This window comes from Apteryx mantelli, chromosome 30, assembly GCF_036417845.1.
Source record: "Apteryx mantelli isolate bAptMan1 chromosome 30, bAptMan1.hap1, whole genome shotgun sequence".
NCBI lineage: Eukaryota > Metazoa > Chordata > Aves > Apterygiformes > Apterygidae > Apteryx > Apteryx mantelli.
The window spans coordinates 5,066,945-5,085,666 of NC_090007.1; the positions used below are offsets into that span (position 1 = coordinate 5,066,945).

At 52.9% G+C, this 18,722-nt stretch overlaps 1 protein-coding gene across 11 annotated transcripts in view; it reads right to left on the reverse strand.

Annotated features, from left to right (window-relative positions):
- The window catches only part of TCF3 (transcription factor 3), a 77,306-nt gene that overhangs the window by 57,818 nt on the left and 766 nt on the right, over positions 1-18,722 (reverse strand). For all 11 annotated transcript variants that reach the window (XM_067312695.1, XM_067312694.1, XM_067312686.1 and 8 more), the window contains exons 2-3: positions 15,542-15,643; positions 8,148-8,220 (exon numbers count right to left, since the gene is read on the reverse strand). In XM_067312695.1, coding sequence (XP_067168796.1) covers positions 8,148-8,220; positions 15,542-15,616 — 148 coding nt within the window. In that variant the 5' untranslated portion in view covers positions 15,617-15,643. The remainder of the gene's footprint in view (positions 1-8,147; positions 8,221-15,541; positions 15,644-18,722) is intronic.

Below are 18,722 nucleotides of genomic sequence, written 5' to 3' on the forward strand. Positions count from 1 at the left end.
GGCTTCACCTTCATCTGTTCTGGTGCACGCAGGTCTGTGGCGCAAAGCACATGAGAAAGAGATGCACATGGTTTCACTCCTACTGACCAAGAGGAGGCTTGTGTCAACATTGCCTTCTTGCAGCTCAAGCGGTGCCTCGCTGCCACCCTCCCATTTGGGAAAAAGTCCCTTGCAAATAATGTCACCATCCAGTGGTGTTCAAAGCCTGTTCTTGTATCTGGACAGCATGAGAAAAATCACCTTTAATGGTGGTTTTGGATGCTAGCAAGCAGAGGAGAGCATCCTCTCATCATTCATAGCATCCTTCAGCCGTGTTAACGCTGTGGGGAACGTAGTGCCAGGTTAGAGAAGAAGACATCCAGAGTAACAAAATGGCACCATGCATTAAATCGTCCCCTTAAGACATCCATTTGCTATCTCAAACTGGGGGGGGGGGGAAGCTAAACTCAAAGTTGAGAGTAAACTGCAAATAAACATTAACAATGGAGATGCAAGAGGAAGAGTGACTGGCCACGCGCGGGACACGTGCTGGAGCAGGGCACCCTACAGAGCATGCAGAATTTGAAATTAGCAGCACTGAGGTCCAGCAAAAATGCTTGCCAGACCTGCTGGGCCTCTTCCAAAGCCATCTCTCTCCTTTGGAGAGCACACAATGAGCGTGGAAGGCTTCGAGCTGGGATGCCGAGCCAAACGCACACTTTCTGCCTACTCTCAACAGCAGAACGCGATCGGAATGGATGATCGAACGACTGCCCAGACTGACCGACCTCGCAAGGCTACTCGGGAGAGGTAACAACCAGCAAAGGCCAGATTACCCTTATGCTTTTTACCTCCAGTGCAAGGATCCGAATCCCAACCCTGCAACAACGTCCAACGCTCAGGCAAACCCACGTGAGCAGGATTTGATGTGGGCCGAGGCAGAGCCGCTGCGTCCCAGCATCGAAGCCAAGACTCGCTGCCCTCCAGTAGATCATTTTTAATGAGTCTCTGGCCCTGCCGGCTGAGAAACCGCAGTCTAAACAAGACACTGGCACTAGGCAAAGCAATTAATATGTAACCACCTGCTTTTATTAAGAAAAGCAGGTGCTCGAAATTGTACAGTTTCTTTTGAAACCCAGCAGGTTCGCTCCTACCCCGGCTCCACGTCAGTCTTAATCCAGGTGAGGCATGTGATTTTTACATAAGACACGCACGTATCATCATAACCCCCCGAGCAGGCACGGTTACGCTCGTACCGAGTTGCCTCATCCAGGGAAGGAAGAAAAGCTCGACTGGTGGGAGATGGCTGTATTGCTTTAACTCTACTGGCAAAGTTAGAGCTGTGTGCTTAAACAAGGTCTGTGTCAAATTTGCAGTTTCTAAACAAAAGCTGTCACTTATCTCAGTACAGCTTTGGTTCCCTGGCACCTCCGACATTCCCCGGGCTCTTTCCCAGTTCAGACTCTCAAAGCCGGCCAGGAGAAATCTTCCCCCGGGTGGAAGAAGAGCAAAAAGAGACACCACTCCGCACCCCCCCGAAAACGCGCACCCTCCCACCCCCTGAAGTTAAACACGCACCAAGGAGAGGCACGGGCGATATAGGAGATTTCTCAGCCGTAACTCCAGAACCGCCAACGTGACTCTGATATTCTCCTCTCTCCAACCGCTAGAGAAACACGGGGAGTTTATCAGGGCAACCATTGCCCCAACAGCACCATCGCCCTTTCCGAGCTCTTCTCCAGGTTCACTTCTCCGGTGCCAACCAGAAACCTGCTGCACCTCTGGCAGGATGCCCTCCCTCTCAGCCTCACCCATCCGTACGGAAAATTCGAGAAAAAGAAAACATTTGGAGAGAGGTAAGAGCACAAAAAAGGCCTTTGTGTTTCTACCTCGCTGCAAAGACGCAAGGCAAACGGCTGCAAAGGTGGGGAGCCCCCGGGAGTAGGGCTACGTGCTCCGGAGCATACGGAGGCGATCAGAGACGCAACCGAGGTGTTATGTCGGATTAGCGGAGACAAGCGTGAAGATTTTCCCCTTCCCTTTGTTCCCTTCCGCTCGCGATTTCCTGCCGGCCCGCGCTCCCTGCCCCCAGCTACCGAAATGCCCCACTTTCTGGCCCTCCCAGCTTCTTTTCAAATCCTCCCTCCTGCGTCCTGGTTAACAGGATCAATCCCACCGGGGGGGGGGGGAGCAGAAAGGGGAAAGGAGGGAGACCAGGAGCTTCCCAAAACCAAAACCAAAGCAGAAAACTGCTTAAACCATCTGACTGTAGCATGTGGGAGACAAACTCCACTGAAAGTCCTCCAGGCTTTGGCACTTGAAAGGTTGGGACTCTGGCACCCTCGGCGCGTTCCCGCAAGATCCTCAGCAAGCCGACAGCATCCTCTGACATCACGGGAGCTGTTAGCAGCAGGAATGGAAATGCTTCGCGGGTGCGGACAGAAGCAAAGGTCTGCGGCGCTTTTCTCTTTTCGGGCTGACAAGATCTCACAGCTTTGCGAATCCGACCTGTCCCTGGCACGACCTTTTGGCTCATGGCTAAAAAAAGTAGTTTAAATTCCAAAAGAAACGGCCGTGACAATAGGCAGGCAAGTAAATTTTATGCTTTGACTTTTTTTTTTTTTTTCTTTCTGTTGTGGTGGCTTCTTGTTTAGCGACAGTTTTGCAAGCCTGCTGTACAGGCACGCATACAACTGCAACATAAACAAGCAGCCTGAAATAAGTGCTTTAATGAAAAGTGCCAGTTTTAAATATCAAGTCACATATTGTGCACCTCATGTCTGCCTTTCATCATGTATCAAAATAGCAAGCAAAACCCATCCCTCCCACTTGAGCACAAGTGAAACATGTGGGGACTGGAGGCATTTAGGAAGAGAACGTGATACATCCTTACTAATAAAAGCTCCCTTTTTCCTCGCTACGGTAAATAGTTGCAAATGCCATTCTGCAGGCTGAAATCGCATTATTGACAGCATCATAAACAAGGGATGGAAACACTGCGTTTTGCTCTTCGCGACTCTCTCCTTTTAACGGAGCTACTTTTGCCGCAAACTCGCCAGCCGGCTGCCCCGCAAGCCGAGCGGAGCTTCTCGCCTCGGCAGCCCCGGCGCGGCGGGCACCGAGCTCCCGCCCCGGCGCACCAGCCCTTCCACCCCGCGCTTTGGATGGTCCTAATAACAACGGGCTGCGCGCACGCACAAAAGAATTAAACCTTCAAACAGCTAACCCGTAGCACCAATTAAAGAGACAAGCTCGTCTTTCACAGGATTTATTACTTGCAGTGTTGTTGCCACAGGTATCCAAGTTTGAATGTTGTTTAAAGCAGCCTTTCAAAGGGGATACAGACTCGCCTACCTCCAGGGAGAATGCATTTACTTTGTTCAGTAGACTATAACTTAAAATTTGTTGCATGCACCAGCTTGTAGCTCTTTGAAAAACCTCCCCGGTTAGCCAGCTTCAAATGTATTTCACGAACCTGCCCCGATCAAAGCAATTCCCTCAACAATGAGCCTCATCTCGCAATCTCGCTAGCAAAAAAAAAAAAGCACCGAACAAATTTTGGGGGTGGAAATCACAGCCCAGGCCAGGAGGGGACTCTCCCCTCCAAACCCGCTTAACCGATCTCAAGCGAGGGAGCTCCCTTGAGCACAAAGCAAGGAGGAAAAGACGTTTAATGGGGAATTCTGCTATTCAAAAGGAAGAAAAAGAGAAGCTATTTTGCTGCAAAGCTTTTATTCCTTGTGAGCAGAACAACCTGTCGGCAGGAGACAGTCTGGGCTCCTGTTTCAGCAGGGTGCAAACCTGGCACCGGGCGCTTTGGCTGATGCAAAGGGGAGACGGTCTCCCGCTCTTTACATCCGACATGGATGCAAAGCGCCGCCGGCGAGCTGCGCGGGGAGGCCGGGACGGCCCGGCCCGGCGTTACCTCACCCAGCCATTCGTCTCCGTTTTATTTCCCCGCTCCGCGTAGCCCCGACCCCTTCGACGAAGTGCCCCGACCCTGCTGAAAACACGGCAGCCGTTATGTGTTCCTGGCCCGGAGCCACCCCGAGCAGCGGCGGCCGCGATGCCGGCGCCCGGGCTGGGGAGAGACACGATGCAACTTTTTCACCTCCTGCCACTCCGACTGTCTTCGCGTCAATTAAAAACGATTATTTCCAGGTGAAATTCTGCACGTGCCGTTTCCTGCTGGACGCGCAGTTTAAACGAAGCGCACTGGGCGGGGGGGGTGTTTCTGATCAGATTAGTCATCTGTGAACTACAGCACGGGGAGGGGGACGGAGCGACAATTTTTAATGCTTTGCTCCTGCAAATAAACTAACAGTTTTGCACGGGGACGACGAAACCGCAGCCTTCTAGGACCAGGACAACGGGCGTATGCGGAGCACGTTGGCTAAAATAAAATACCAGCAGCAAATAACACAGCTTACCCTGGAAAACACTAGCTGCAGCTCAAAGCCCCAGGAAGACCAACTTTCCTGCGGTGACCTATATGTGCTATAAATGCTGCAGACATGGTTTGCGTGACGTCAGCTTCATCCTAGCGGCAATTGTTGGGTTTCTCCGTGCCAAGCCGACGCAAAGCGGAGGTGCCGAATTGTCCATAGGCCCGGAGAGCTAAACCAGTTCCTCCCCAGTGCATTTAAGGACAGAAACGAGGGAAACAGCGGCAACGTTTAAAATAAATCCAGGAGACAAATATAAAAGCAGAGAGATCTCGAAGCTGGAGGGCCTACATTAACACTTTGGATTTTCCTGGCCTGGAAGAGGGAAACGGTCCCCCCTTCGCAAAGAGGCCACTCGCACAAGCCCAGCCAGCGGCGGCCAAGGCAGTTATTACCTGGGATTTGAAGAGGATTCAAATTTGGGGCAGTTTTATCATCGTGGTTTTCTAGTAGCACTGTTTTAAATTATTGCAGTTACCTTATTTACCAGCTGGACTTTGGAAGCAAGAATCTTATCTTGCCAAATAGGGTATTTTGGCTGAAAGTCAGCAGGGTCACCGCCTTGCTCTTTTCACTTCTAACTTCCCCTAGGGAGGAAAGAGTCTCAATTTAATAGCTCCTCTGAAGGGGAAAAAATAAAAGCTACAAGCTGCCCCAGGATTTCCCCGAGGAGGAGGGAGATGAATAGCGGGGGGGGGGGGGGGGGGTGTCACGAATGCATGCTTCCAAGGGTGGGCAGAAGCATAAAACACCAACTTTTCTGGCACAAAAGACAACGTCAGTTTATTATTCTGGGGTTATTTCAATAAATCTAATGAGATATTTATGTTATGGCACACACAACTGAGCTAAGAGTCAAGAGAATCAGCGTTTGCTTCTCCTTTCCAAGCAGGGGGACGGCAGCGGAGGAGAAGCACTATGTTATTTTATCATGGATACGGGACACCAATTGACCAGGAGCATTCGAAAAACACTAGACACATTAGAGGCGAACTCTGGCCCTTCCTGCCTGGCAAGAAGATTTAAGGAGCTAATCTCCAGGTCCAGATTACAGGGTGGCTGCAAGGCGCTCTGCTCCCTCGACAAGTCTAGGTCCCCAAATCCAAAGACCATCTGCTCTTCACCCTCTGACCACGTTAGGGCTGGTGACAATACAAAGCAAATTTTGAGCTAGGTGGCTGGCTATGCCTTTGGGGATGAACCAATATCTGATCGCAACCTGCTGTCAATTGCTAAATTAAGCTAAACCAACGTCAACAAAGTATGAAAGCAACCACTCACCGCTAAGACCTAGTTTACAGACACTTTGGATCCTTGAATAGATGCAACGCGCCCAAGTACACGGCGTGTCTTAACATCTTACTGCAGTTATTCCTCCAGCCAGCCAAAATCAACCTTCAGACATCCAAGACCAGAAGGAAGCCACAGGCTTGACAAGAAAATGAAACGTTCCCCTCAATCCCTAAAGGTGAAGCCAGGGACAACCGGCCGAGGGGACAACTGCTGGAGGCCACTGCCGGAGCAAACCGTTTCCCTTAAATCACGCCCCGTGATCATCATTTCCAGCGCAGGATGCCCATCCGCCGGGTGGGAGAGCCGCACCAGAGCCCCGAGCCCGGGACAGCAGCGATTGTGTAACTTCTTTAACGCAGTTGTATAATATCAGTCCGCTGTTTTTATGAACTGCTCACAGCCAGACTCAAAAAACAGCAGCCTGGAGGAAGGGTGGTGTCAACATTACCTTTCATTCACCCGAAAGAAAGGGGGGGGGGGGGGAAAAGAAAGAAAAAGAAAAAAGAAAAGATTTTGCGTCTTCTCGGCTGCCGCGCAGCGGAGGGGGGTCCGGTCACGGGTTTGGCTTTACCATCCAAGCCCTGTTCCAGGCTCTGCTTGCTGGAGCTGGCCAGCTCCATAAATCAAGCGGCCAAGCCAGCCTCCGAGCAGGAAATGAATTAATGCAAGCTTGCTCCATTACTATTCTCTCGCTAGCGTGTAGTGTGTCTTCGGTGGATTATTTTAACAGCGAAAGTCTCAGGCACATACGCGCACAGGAACATTCACTAAAGAGATCAGCTTCCATCTGGGTTAACTGGAGAGTTTTCTCCCCTTGAATTTCCTCCTTTTTCTCCAGCGCCCACTCAACAGCTTCCCTCCCTGTAAAAATGTTTGCTCGAAACCGTTTTGACGTGCAGCTAAACAGCCAGATCTGAAAGCTTCGAATTTCACCGACAAGAAAGGGCAGGAGCAGGGTGAGGGCACCCAAGACGACCCCTCTCCAACGTGTCTTCTGCCAGTTTGCCCGAGAGCTGCCCCCCCCCGACACGCTGCAGCGTCAGTGCCGCCATCCCAAAATCCCACCCGGGTCTGCAGGACGCTGCGGACGCCCCTCGCGCGGTGCCCGCGGGGATGCTGTTCACGCACATCGCGACAGCGGGCGATTCCCCAGCTCCATACGATGTCCCCGTGCCGCCAGGCCAAACGCGCCCGCTGTCACAGCAAGGGAACCGCCGGCTTCACGCGGCCCGGAGTTTCCCTGGACGGCTCGAGTTAGCCCAGGGTAGGGAAGGTCAAGTTTTAACCACCCGCAAAGCATCAGCGTGTTTCAGCAAGAAGGGCAAATTCACCGAACTTCCTGCACGCCGGGGACGGCGGAGCGTCCCGCGCGAAGAGCAGCCTAGCACGCGGCCCCGGCTTCCCCGGGCATCGGCAGCCCGGCACGGCCAGGGAATTTGCCGCTTTGACCTCAAATTAATCAGCGCTGCGTTTCCAAATCTGACACCTAAAGCTATGCACCCTTCCGCGTTTCCTATCGCGGTCAGGTCAGCAGCCCGTCCCTCCCCGCGGACGCTCCGTTCCCAAATCCTCATGCTTGAGCCCCGTTTTTTCCCCCTCCAGCTGCGTCCGCAGCGATTCGGCTGCATGGCCGACAAAGCACCGGCACCTCCAGGCAGCTCCGGCCGCTGCTCGGAGCTTCCAGAGAGCGGCGAGGAAGGAAGTGGGGTGCTGCCGGCTCTGGGGCAACTGCAGCAACAGGGACCGGGCAAGGGTCTGCTCCCGGCACCCGCGCGGCTCCTCCAAAGCCGGGACAGGGGTCTAACTCTGAAGCTCATGAAACAGCTCCAGCCGCCTTTGCTGCCGCTCTCCGCGGGAAGGCCGCGCTGCCGGGAGGTATCCGACCAGCAGCACTTTGCAAGACACCCTTGGGGATGGAGGGATCCCCCCCCAACAGCGGGGAACTGCCGGAGGGGCTGCGTGGAGCAGACACCCAAATTTCACCAGCGTCTCCCTTCAAAGCCTTTGGGCGCCTGAGGAATTAACCACCCCAAGAATTAACCACCAGCGAAGGGTCTTCTCAGTGACGTACAGCAAAAGTCTTCCAGGACGTATGTCTGCAGACATGTTCATCTAAGCAGCTTAAGAGAACAGCATTGACTGTCTGCTCTTAGACTGCTTCAACCAGAGCTGCAAGGCAACAACCTTCAGCTCAGGTAATGACTTCTTAATTGGAGACAGATCAGCAAGAGCAACTCTGCCTACCCCATAGACACGCGGAGCAACAAGAAAAACATCCTTATGCAGAGAAACAGTAGCAGATCACCACCATAAAAACACATAACGCCACATACCTACAGAAACCCCTGTGTTTGGATCTTTGGAAGCAAATACAAATTTATTGCAAGAAACATTACACCGTTAAGACAAAAAAAATCAAGATGACAGTACCTGATCCTCCAAACTGAGTGCTCGCTAGGGTCGTGGGTCTGTTTTTTCCATTAGCCACTGGCAGGGGAAACATCTAGAAAAACAAGAAGATGAGAGAGAAGGGAAGAAAAAAGAGATTTCAGTATGTTAGTTTTGCTGCGCTGCTGTAAAGGGGGTCAGATCAGGGAGACGGGGGGAGGAAGGGGGGGGGGAAGAGAAGCACTTTATTGATGCAAAAAACTTTCCTCTCCTCGCGTCCCTGCTATATAGATCAGCTGCAGAAGGGACGGGAGAGCGGCGCAGCTGTGTGCTAATATACACACACATTCTTACACGCATAAACTTCTCCTGTGTACACAGCATGTCTGGTTCCTTAGGTGCAACGGAGAACGATCCAAGAAGTATCATTACTGCGGTCAAAACCAACAGTTTCTTTCCTAACTTCTTCACAGAGGCCCAGACTAGAGGATGCCCAGGAGGCCATGAAGTAAGGTTGACTTCATTCATAAAAAGCTAATGCAAAAAGACTACAGCGTCCAGCAAAGATTAGAGCACCCAGCAAAGCTCATTTTATCCCCCAAACCCTCAGCACCCAAGGTGGGCTGAGTCCCGTTCCCATGTCTCTCCCAGGCCCGGCTCCAGCCCGGCTCTGTGCCCGGGGAGGGCTGGGGCTGCCTGCAGGTTTCCAGCTGGCCGGGACAGGGATGACTAAATCACACTCCCTCCATGGTTGACCTCAGCACAGGACGCTCTCCGCCAGCTCTGGATGAGCTCTCCTCCTTGGAGGGACGAACCCCCCGAACCAGCTCCCAACCCCAGGCCTTTGGGGGCTACGGCACGGCTAACGCAGCAAACAGGCTGCGGGAAGCTGGTGGGAGAAGCTTGGCTAAGCGCGCGGTTTTTTTGACTCGCGATTAGAGAGATTAACATATTTTTATAATATCAGTCATTCTGGCTACTTGTTTGCTACCCCGCTGCAGCTACAGTATCACAGCTAATCTTCTTCTGCCAGGGAGCTTCCTCCAAAATACTGCATACCTAGTGAGCTAACCTGTATAAATATTTTTAATACGAGTTGGGAGGGTTTCAAAAGCTGTTATTTAAAAATTTATATGCACCTGCGTGCAGCAGAAAAGAAAACTAATTCTTCTGCACACAAATGGAGCTCTAGCCAATAAAACAACTGGTGGGAAAACGCTTAGTAAATTAACATTTTAATATCCTTTTACTACTCAACTCAAGATACTTTCACCACCAAGTCATTTGAATTTTTATTATTTTTAGCTGCGCAATGTCTGAATAACCCAAAAGTTTAATGCTTTGAAGATTAAACAATGTAATGGCACAAGAGCCTACAGAAACGCAGCACTTCATGCCCTGACATAGCTGATGTCTGGCTGTGGTCAGAAACATTCCTTTGTACAAAACCGTCTGCCCAGCTTTGTTTTTACAAATGCTGGGGAGAAAAAAAAAACACAGTTAAATGCGGTAGAGATGCAAAGAGAGCAGCTAAGCAACCGACTGCCATTCAAAAAGCACACGGATTCGGGATTGCACATCTGCGTGCACATTTTTAATGTATGTGCGTTCAAATAAATGCGCGAACAGCGTTCGAGCGTGCACCCCTGCACATGGAGAAGTCGTTCCTGCCAACAGCAAACCTGGAGCCACCTGGCTCCCTACTCATGGGCACCCCGGTCCTGCGGCCGCTATCCCTGCGCCCCTCCGCCGCACGCGGCACCCGTGGGTGCTGCCGGGGCAAACCCGGGGCCCCCGCGAGCGGGCTCAGCGGTTCGTCGAGGTGGGCCGTCGGCGCCGGCGCCGCATTCGCCTCGTTTCCTCAGGAAGTCGGGCTAGAAAACAAAAACAAACCCCGACGGCGCTGGGGACCCGCGAGCCGCCTTCCCCTGCGGCGCCGCGGAGGGCTTTCGGCGAAGGACGGGGCTGTCTCGCCGCCGCGGTCTTTCAAACTGCTAAAAGCGACGTCCGCGTCGCTGATCCAGCCGGGCCCGCCCTCGCTCCCTTCTTTGTAAGGGAGGGAAGAAAATTAAGCCAAGTGGTCAGAAACCCCCTTTCCAAGCGGTAAGGGGCAGTTCTGCATACGCAAGCACGAGGTGGGGGGTGGGATGCATGAATATAACGGTACCAAACAGCAAAAAGCAAAAAAAAGCAAAAAAAAAAAAGAGAAAAAAAAGCAGCACCGCTGGCTCTTTTCCGCGAGCATTTCTGCTTAATACTTGCTGATGCCGAAAAACCCGAGGTTCGGCTCGCAGACACCAGCGGAGCAAATGACCGGCTTTGTTCCATTGTGCAACGAGCACTTTCGACTTCTGCAAACGCGGGGGGTCCCCCCTCCCCGGCCCGCGGCCCCGCTCCCCCCCTCCGCCGGCTTTCGGCAATCCCCAGCGCACCCACGCGCCCGGGCCCCGAGCGAGGGATGCCCTCCCCACCTCTCACCTTCGCCCGCCTCCGTCTGTTTTGCGAGATATTTTGAGGCTGATGTAACGCCTTCCTGTTCTCACTTCCAAAGGAATTAAAGCATAACTGACCCCTTTTCCACATCAAAGGGAGCCGAGCCGCTCGAGCGGCGTGACATTTGAGGAGAGGGAACCCCGGGTTACCGCTCGCTTCAGCAAAGGCTCCAAACGTATCTGTCGCTCGGCGAACTCCAGCGCGCGTTTCGTTTGCGCTGCCGACTCGTTTTTCCACCGCGGTGTGGGCTGAAGCTCGAGCTGGCCGCGCCGCGCTGAGGAGCGGGGCGCGCAAGTCATACGCGGAGCGCTCGCTGCCTTCGCGAGCTTCTGCCGCTCAAAATCAAAGTTCACCCACCCACTGCGAATTTCCTTTCTGCTTTTAAAGGCGACTTTAAAAATATACCGGGGGGGAAGGGGGAGACAAACTGAAGAACCGGCAGGCACCGGAGGGACCCAGGCACGGAGCGTCTGAGAATTTGTAATTGGGTCATTACTTGTCCTTTGCTGGATTTGAATAATGTAGATTTAAGTGGTTACGTAAAATCCCCCATCTTAAGTCTCTGTATATAGTTTCTCAAGTAATGCCTCCGGTCTCCCCGACAGCTGACAACTTACGCGTATCCTCCTATCTGTGTTTCCCCCCTCCTTCCCCAAAGGATTAATTCTCCTCCTTTCCTCCCAGATGAAGAGCTACAAATCCAAAGGATGGAAAAATCCCAACACATGCACTTGCCAGGGGGAGGTTAAACCTAAGAGAACCCGTGTTTTCAAAAGCAAACCCATAAGCAAGAAAGGGAATTTGCCAGACGCAAATAATATCAAGCAACATTTCATTTATTGTGTACTTCTACCAGTACATCAGTGTTTTCAAATTAAATAGCTGTTCTCACTTCCTCTGCTCTTCCACCTTATGAACTCCAGGCTGAACCAACCTCAGGCCTGAACTCCAAACCCGAAATCTATTTTGCAGCATGGAAAGCATCCAGCTGTTAATTTGGGGGAGAAGAGGGAATTCGACTCAATAAACTTTGCCAGCAGGATATTTTATACGTGTTCATTCAAGACAGACCTTCCTGACTGCAGCCCCAAACGTCCGCCGAGGTGCAAAGCAAACTTTACAACCGCTTCACTCCAAACAAAAGCAAGAGTTTTATCATGGAAATGCAGGCGCTGCTCCTTGGCCGGAGCAGGGCATATGGCAGCGCTTTAGCAACTTTCAGCATTTCAGAAGGAGCAGGAGCAAAGACAGACGGAGCTCCGGTAAAACCGAGGGCTGCTCGAGCCCAGCTCGTTTGCAACGCAGTGTTAGAAAGCTTTGACGCTTTGGTTTTTACCCTTAATTCGGCGGCTGGAGCCGCAAGGGCCAGCAGGCAGTAAGAGCAGTCGCTCGCAGGGAAATGGGGCTGCAGGTCCTAGGCGATTGCTCAAGCCCCTGCCTACACTGCAACTTCTCGCCGAGTTAGAAAGCCACTATGACAACTAGCATCCCCACGGCATATGGTTAATACTCTGCTAATAATCATGGCTGTTAACAGTATTTCACTTCTGCCAGAGACCTAGGCTGGCACACAGCCGCTTCCTTCTATCTAGCTTGGCAGGCTCCTTCTGCGGCACGGATGGGGCCCCCAACCTCGCGTTTCAGCGCCTGGCCTGCTCCCCGCTTTCCCCCCCACGTCCCGGCTGCCCTCCCTCCCTCCGCCCTCCCGAGCCGCCTCCGAGACCAGCCCGGAGCTTCCCGCGAAGCACAAACACCGGCAAGGCGGCACGGCCAAGCCTGGGATAACTGCACCGAGTTCACGTGACCCAGCACCTCCCAGCGTACAAAAAATACGCATCGAAGCGCAGCTCTTACTGTGCTCCTACACCTACATGTATAACCTCAAAAATAAACAACTACGGGCCAAAGAATAACGCATCGAAACCGAAGTGTAACAAAAAGGTTAAGCCGGCAAGGCAAATCAATAAATAGGATGTCTTCTCGAAAGCTCTCTTCCAGATTTGCAAGCCCTTTCTGGATTACTGCCACGGAGCAGTGGTGAAAGAAAGCTTACAAATTACCTGTACTTTGGGGCAATTATAAAAGGCAATTTGTTCCGAGGTAGAGGTAAGCGCTCTGCTTTGCACACCCCAAAGCAGTGATCAGACTGCATAGCTGCGTGTTTGGCTCCGGCTCACTTAAATGCACATTGCAGATTCCTTTGATTTTCGCCCTTATTGGCAAATTACCTCGGCACAAAGCTCTGGATGAGTGCTTCGCATTCAGTAACTACCCGATTTATTTAAGATGGCACAAGTCTTTCTTTGCCAGGCTATAAGCCCAACTTATAGCACCTCATACAGCCCTGCCCTTTAGTGACCCCACAAACTCATGTCTGCCTATGCAACCTATTACAGCCAGGACTTAAAATTCACTCCTTGTACAGCAAAGCACAGCACAGAGCTGGACCACAAACTACCAGGGGCTGAACATATTTCCCCTAGAAAAAAGGAACCGAAATACTGATCTGAGGCAAATGCTTCTGGACTCTCTAAATCTCTTTAGCCTCCTCTCCCATCCACTGTCCTGAAGAGGACCCAACGCTCTACTCCCGCTTATTCAAATAAAAATCTAAATATACTTGATAGAGAGCTTTGTGGTCACAAAGCCTTCATCCCAATGACGCAGGGACAGCACCCCACGCAGCAGCCTCGACAACATTCCCACACCGCGCATTATAGGTTTGCAAGACCAGCACGAGCACTGTCTACTAACGCCACATTTTAGCATTTTTCTAGGAGATATGCTAATATTCCCTTTATGCAAACTCAGGAGAAGGGCGTGCATGTGCAGAGAGGAGGGTTTGTGAAACAGATCTGGCTCAAATCCAGACTGCGTTGGAGCCCATGGGCCAATTTATCCTGGAGGGAACGTCTTCGAATCATTTGCTGGCAAATGACATGTGCAGGCCCTGATCCGGCAAGCAACCGCCCCCGGTGCTGTTGCTGAATACGTAAGCCTTATAGGAATACAGGACAGATTCTGGTCATTCTCCAGGTTTTCACCAACATAAAAGAGCTGGAATCGACCCCAAATTCAACCATTAGCTGTAGATTAACCTCCAAGAACAGAAATGTTCATGTAGAGAGGGAACAGGTCAGGACCCCTCTAGGGAATACAACCCTGCGAGCATGCAAATGAGGATGGTTCGTTAATTTTGAAAATAAAGTCTTGAGTTTTTTAAAGCTCCAAATGGTGAGTGGGATTTGATTTTTTTTTCGAAGAAGGGGGAGAAAGAAAGTAAGGCAGGAGCTCCTGCAGTCCTGAAGCGGGAGCAGATTACGGATTACTGACCCAAAGCGCAGCTCAAAACCTGGCACTCTCGCACGTACGAGCCGGCAAGCGCCAGGACTCCTGCCAAGCGGCAGAACCTCCAAGATGAGAGGGGAAAAATAACCACACGCCGCTCCCCAGTGAACCCTGAATGTATTTCTATTTTTAAAAGCATACCGTCACCGCAGTCCCCCTACCAACTGTAAAACGTACTACTTAAAAAAAAAATATATATATATATGTATATATACATATTGCTGTTAATTTAAGGGAACCAACCTCCCTACAGAAGCTGAAAACTAGAAGAATTCCTCCTTCCGTCTTTCTGCAGGAGAATTGCTCTTACGTGGGATAAGGAGGCACCGCCACGAAGCCTTCCTACCTCTCCGTGGACTGGTATGAACCCCAGCATTACAAAAAGGTTTATTTCCCCATTGCTAATCCCCTGTGCCCGGGTACGGAAGAGCTGCCAAACTTCAGCACTCTTTGCAGGAGTAACAGGCACAAGGAGAGCGGGTGCCCGTAGCTCTGCTACCCTTTTCCCCCCGCTTATTCTCCTCCCTTCCTCACCAAGGGAGGGTGAAACCAGCCCGCAGGGGGCTGCAGCCCTGCGCCGGGTGACCCAGGACCGCCCGGGTCCGCAGCTGTGCCGCTAATAGTTATTCCTCCTCGTGGAGCTGTTTTTTCTATCTTCACAGTTCGTTTGCTTATCTAAAAAGCAAGACACATGCTGCCAGTGCCATGAGGGTGCAGCACACGACAGAGGAACCAAACAGAAAGTTATTTTCTTTTGAACATAAAGCTCCCCTTTCCACAAGTCACCTGCCAGCTACAGCCGGCTCCGGTGCCACAAACACACAATTTGCACCGGGTGGCACATTACCGACTGTGCCAAGGACTAGCCCTCACTCTGGTGTGATAAAAAGGGACTCCTCTTCCCTCTGAGATGCACACGCTTTTGGGGGGAAACTCTTAGGTTTTGTCACTTTAAATGCAACTAAAGGCTTCCAGGATTGAGAAGAGCAGAGAGCGGGGAACAAAAGCGTCTAACTCCTGCAAAAATAATGCACTGGAGAGCTTGGACAAGTTTCCAACCGAGATAGAATAACCTGTAGGAGCAAAAGTTTAATAGTCTGGATCTGGGAAGAGGAAAAAAGCCTGATTAATCAGCCTTTAACTTCGGTCACGTCTTTGCATTAGTTTTGTATCCATGGCTTCAGGAGCAGTTACCGGGCCACGTTTCGCCGTGAGCGTTTCAACAGAACACAGACAACCACGTTACACTTCCAGAGAATTTCCCATCCTCCCCCCGACCCCGCAAAAAAAGAAGAAAAAAGAAAAAAGAAAAAAAAAAGAAAACCTCTCTGCACTCACCCAAGGAAACCATACGCATTTGAGGGGAAGAGGGGGGAGAGAGAGGGAGAGAGGGAGAGAGAGGAGGGGCAGAGGCTTTGCTTCAACTCGAAAATAAACAAGTTGCAGCACATGTGCCCGCACACAAACACCCGGCACATCTGAAAGCCATCACGTCCAATTTCCAGGCTCGCGTTTCCTCCCCTCGCGCAGCTCCAAAACACTGCAAACAAGCAAAGCCCCGGGCCCTTTAAAGCCCCCCGGCCGCGCTCGCTTACCATACTGAAGTCCAGCAGGTCACTGAGCTCTTTGTCTGTCCCAACTGCAGCCATTCTCTGCTGCTGCTGATTCATACTCCCACAGCCTCAACAGTGGCAGTCCTAGAGAAAGCGAGGGGGAGGGGAAGAGAGATTTTAATGACTACAGCAAACTACCCACCCCATTGATGAATATTTAAAAAAAAAAGACAGAGCCGGAGAGAAAGGACGGGGAGAAAAAAAAAAAAAAGGGAAAAAAAAAAATCCTTTGCGTCTCTCCAGCATCCAACTTCTCCACCGAGAACACAGTCAAAGTCCTCACATAGCACCCAGAGGCAGGAACAAGCGCTCTATTGACCAGACACACTTGTATGTTAGTTTTTTTGCTGCCAATTCCACTAGTTCGGGCCAATTCTGTTCCTGGCGTGCGGCGAATGAAGGGAGAAAAAAAAAAGAAGGAAAAAAAAAAAAGAGTCAACTCATTTATCAAAGGGTTCAGGCAAGTTATCACTCGGGCGCTTGTCTGGCTCGGCTTCGCCCCCTCTCCTTCCCCCCCGCTCGCTCCCCGCAGGAGGCTCTCTTGTCCTCGCTTAGTTTTCTTTAAAAAATAGGGAAAAAAGAAGAAAAAAAAAGGTCTGATTTTATGCCTTTTTGCTGACAGTTGCGGAGCACCTGCAGCTCTTTTTTGAGGGGGGCTGAATTTAGGGATGTCCAGTAACTTTAAAAAGCCAGGCCGTAACCAGTGGGAATCGATCCTCTCTCCCCCCCCCAACACCAAAAGGGACTGGGAAAAAAAAAAAAAATTGTTTTCAGAGGGTATTGCAAAAATAAAGCCCTCCAGGAAACCTTGCAAGATAGGTAAATATTATTCTCCCTAATTTTACAGATTTTTTTTTTTTTTTAAAGGGAGATTGATCTTTTTGGCTAACTCACTGAGATAGAAAAATATTTCTTTGGGAGGGAGGAAGAGAGGCCTGGGATGAGATAAAAGATTCCTTTTTTTCCCCTCTCTCTCTCTCTTTTTTTTTTTTTTAGGAGCTCATTCATGGTTATAAAGGGCAGCTGGCCAATAAATTTAACTCATTAATCATAAGCCTAAAAAAAAATTAATACGAGAACTGCGTTCGTTCCAAAGCATTCGTAGGCCATGCCGGCTCAGCCTTCACATTTCAATGAAGTTTGAAAAAAAAAAAAAAAACCAACAACAAAAAAAAACGTTGAAATCAGCCCAGCATGTAAAAACCCTTTGCCACTATAAAAAACAGCCAGGGGATTTTTTTTTTTTTTTAAAAAAGCCTTTTTATTTAAGTGTCAGCAATGCATCCGGCAATTATTTTTAAAGCAACTTTACCAACCCGGCTTTCTTCCCCGCCACGCTGGCCCTCGCCCCTGCCTCGACCACCCCGGCGGGGGCCTGGCAGAAGAGCCCGGCCCCGGCTCCGAGCACCCCGAAAAACCCCGGCGGCGCGGGCGAAAAGGGAAGGGCGACAGCAGCGGGGGCGGCGGGGGGAGGCGCATCCCTCGAGCGGACCCCCCCCCAACCCCCCCCCCCGGCGAAACCAGAGCAGCCCTAGACAACCGCAGCCCTCGCAGGAGACCCAGAGCCGTGGGCAGCTCTAGAGAAGCCCACGACAAGTTGAATACACTCAAAAAATTCAGTATACTCTTTTTTTTTTCTTTCTTTTTTTTTTTTTTTTTCCCTTTTCCTCTCCTCGGTTTTAACTTCGAATTAGCGTCCCAGGAAGCAAAAGTCCTGCCCTCTCGCCCGGCGCCACGGGAAAGGCTTCGATTCGGTCGCCGGCTTCCGAAACACAAAGGCCGCTCAAAACTTGCCGGGCCGCGAGCGACGCCGGGGCGCAACCTCGGCAGGCCCGGGGCTGCCGTGGGGGCCCGGGGCGGCCGTGGGGGCCCGGGGCGGCCGTGGGGGCCCGCGACGCCCTCCGAGCCGGGGGGGGGGGGGGGGGGGGGGGCGGCGGGTGGGCGCGCAGCCCCTCGCAGCAGTTCCTGCGCCGCGTGCCAGCGGAGGAGCGGCGCTGGGGCTAACGCGCAGCAGATGTTCGCTCGCCGCCCCCCCCTTCTCCCCGGCGCACTTCAACCTGAGACATTCGAGTTTCTTCCACCAGAGCCGAGCTGCACCTTATTGCCTTTGGACAAAGGCTCCTCACCACCAGCCCGACACTCCTCCCCCACCCCTTCCCCGCTCCCTCCTTTCTGTCTCCTCCTCCTCCTTCCTCCCAAAGCCCTTTCCCAAAACTCCAGACATGGCCTACAAAGCCCTGCTGCTCCAGCCGCCGGCGGGTCGGGCCTGGCCGGACCCGGCTCGCCCTGCTCCGGGCGCCCGCTCCGCTCACGCCAAGTTGGCGTGTTGCGGGAGCGTCAGGCCCCCCCCTCTCCCCCCGGATCGACACGAAGCCTGCGGCGAGGGTCCCGCGGGGAAGGGGCAGCCCCGGCCGCCCCCCAAAGGTCCTTGGGACCATGGGGAGGGGGCCCACCCGGGCTGCCCCCCCTCCCCGAGGCTGCGGGGAGGGGGCCAAAGCAGGGTGCCCCAGGGCCGTGGGCTGAAGCAGGCCGTTCCCCCAGGCCACGGGGGGGGGGCGCCGAGACAGGTTTCCCCCCCCCCCCCAAAGATCTCCCGGGCTATGGGGAGGGGGCCAACGCAGGCCAAACCCCCACGGTCCTCCAGGCCACGGGGAGGGGGCTGAGACAGGTCGCCCCCCCCTCCCCGAAAGATCTCCTGGGCCACGGGGAGGGGGCCAACGCAGGCCATACCCCCACGGTCCTCCAAGCCACGGGGAGGGGGCCGAAGCAGCCCACCCCCCCCCCCCCAAAAAAGACCACAGGGTGGGGGACAACACAGCCCCCCCCCAGCTTTGGGGAGGGAGTGGACACAGGCTGCTCCCTCCCGCTTCCCCCAACTTTGCCAGTGCCCCAGCAGGAGCTGGGTCCCCCGGCCTGGGAGGAGGAACGATGAGGGCCCCCCCCCCGAGGCCGCGGCACCCCCGCGGCAGGGATGCACCGGCCCGGGGACCCCGCAGGGCACAAAGGGCCCCCCCCGAGCCGGTGTCCCGGAGAGAGGCAGCACCCGCTGGGGCAGCGCTGAAGTTTGCAGCGGTGCAGACGGGAACCGAGCCCCCCCCCCCCGGGGGGAAGCGGGGACCCCCCCCGCAGATGGGGCGCGGGACCCTCGCCAGGCTGAGGCCGC